The sequence below is a fragment of the Myotis brandtii genome, unplaced genomic scaffold, assembly GCF_000412655.1.
Source record: "Myotis brandtii unplaced genomic scaffold, ASM41265v1 scaffold888, whole genome shotgun sequence".
In the NCBI taxonomy this organism is placed as follows: Eukaryota; Metazoa; Chordata; class Mammalia; order Chiroptera; family Vespertilionidae; genus Myotis; species Myotis brandtii.
Genome location: NW_005371636.1, coordinates 1,025,994 through 1,027,802, shown reverse-complemented (window position 1 = coordinate 1,027,802; position 1,809 = coordinate 1,025,994). Strand labels below are relative to the sequence as shown.

General features: G+C 65.2%; 1 protein-coding gene across 1 annotated transcript in view; it reads right to left on the bottom strand.

Moving 5' to 3' along the window:
* Nucleotides 1–1,809, bottom strand: part of LOC102251302 — a gene marked incomplete at its 3' end in the record, with an annotated part of 13,905 nt that overhangs the window by 9,908 nt on the left and 2,188 nt on the right. Inside the window, exons 3-5 of the mRNA XM_014532357.1 lie at nt 1,634–1,763; nt 839–925; nt 275–382 (exon numbers count right to left, since the gene is read on the bottom strand). Coding sequence (XP_014387843.1) covers nt 275–382; nt 839–925; nt 1,634–1,763 — 325 coding nt within the window. The remainder of the gene's footprint in view (nt 1–274; nt 383–838; nt 926–1,633; nt 1,764–1,809) is intronic.

Here is a 1,809-nt window from a genome sequence, read left to right as displayed (position 1 = left end):
GGTATTTTGTGGAAGAGCCACACTCAAGGGGCCAAAGAGCCACATGTGGCTCGCAAGCTGCAGTTTGCCGACCGCTGGCCTAGGCCAAGGTCCCCCACCAACGCGTCTGCCCCTCGGGGCTCTCTCAGCCGCGGGCAATGCCCCCAGGAGCAGAGAAGGCACAATGACACGGGGAAATAGCGGTGCCCCGCCCGCCCTCGGTGCTGCCCTCAGAGCCACAGGCTGAGCCGGGTGCCCCTGGGCAGAGAGGCCGCCGGCCCCGCCCGGCGCTCACCAACAGCTCCGGGAAGTTGCAGGTGAAGCGCAGCAGGTGGGAGGTGGTGTAGGCCGCCCGGCTCTGCTCCTGCTCCTTCTCCGACATCGTGAGCCACGGCAGGATGATCTGGAGGGAGGAGAGGCCTCAGCACCTTCCGTCCACCGCCCCTCCCGCCTCGGCCTGAGCCCGCATCCCTGACGACAGAAGGCCAAAGAGACACACAGATGGGCCTGGCCGGTGTGGCTCAGTGGATAGAGCGTCGGCCTGCGGACTGAAGGGTCCCGGGTTCGATTCCGGTCAAGGGTACCGACCTCGGTTGCAGGCTCCTCCCCGGCCCGGGCCCTGGTTGGGGCGCGTGCAGAAGGCAACCCACGGATGTGTGTCTCTCACATCGATGTTTCTCTCTGCCTCTCCCTCTCCCTTCCACTCTCTCTAAATGGGTATTTGGACTCCCTGGGGTACGCTAGGGACTGGGCCGCGCTGTTTGGGGCTAGGCTCCTGGGCAGAAAAAAGGTTCCCCACCCCTGGGCCGGAGGGGCCCCCAGCCCACCCCCTGTCCCTGTCCGATCTCCTGGCACTCACCTCCAGCATCCTCTGCAGCATGGCCATGTTGGGGTCCCGGCCGTCCATCACCAGGGCCTGCAGCATGTCGTCTAAGGCCTGGACCGTCTGACAAACAGGACACGTGGGGTTTGGGGGACAGACAGCCATGGTGTCCCCGTCGGCTCCTGGGCAACCCTCCACCCCCCAGGCCCTCCTCAGGGGCCAAGAAAGTGGGGGCCGGTCCAGCTCGGCCGCCACACTCCAGGCTCCCCGAGCACCAGCCCTCCCGGCCCTCCTGCAGGCTGGACCGGGGCCCCTCCCCAAAGGACGGCCAAGTAGTGGAAGGCGGGCCCGTCGGGGTTCTCCCCTCACACACAGCCCCCGGGACCCTCCCCACGGGAGTCGTTCCGCTGGATCGAGGGAACTTCTATTCGAAAAACCGGGAGGATTTGGTATTCTATGGTCCGCGAGGCCTAGGAACCGGGTTTCCTCCTTAGACTGCTCTTGAGACAGAGGCTGTGGCCCAGCCGGCGTGGCTCAGTGGCTGAGCATCAACCTATGAACCAGGAGGTCCCGGCACAGGCCCGGGTTGCGGGCTCGATCCCCAGTGTGGGGGGTGCAGGAGGCAGCCCATCCATGATTCTCTCTAATTGTTGATGTTTCTGCCCCTCCCTCTCCCTTCCTCTCCGAAATCAATAAAAAAATATTTTTAAGAAGTCCACAGAAGCAGCCCACACGTATTAGACAAATTTAAAATGCAGCTCAGTGCAGTGGAGAGACCGCCAGCGCTGGGGCCGGCCTGGACGTCGGGGCGCCCCTGGGGGTGGGGCTCACCTGCAGGTAGAGGCTGGCGCTCTCCTTCCGGTTCTGGCTGGGCACGATGAGCGGCAGCGAGAAGACGCAGGCGACGGCCGCGTTCACCAGGTCCAGCTTCTGGTCCAGGTGGAAGGGGGGGTCCACCTGGCTGGGGGGCGGCGGGAAGGACAGGGGGCTGTGGGGGGCGCTCGGGG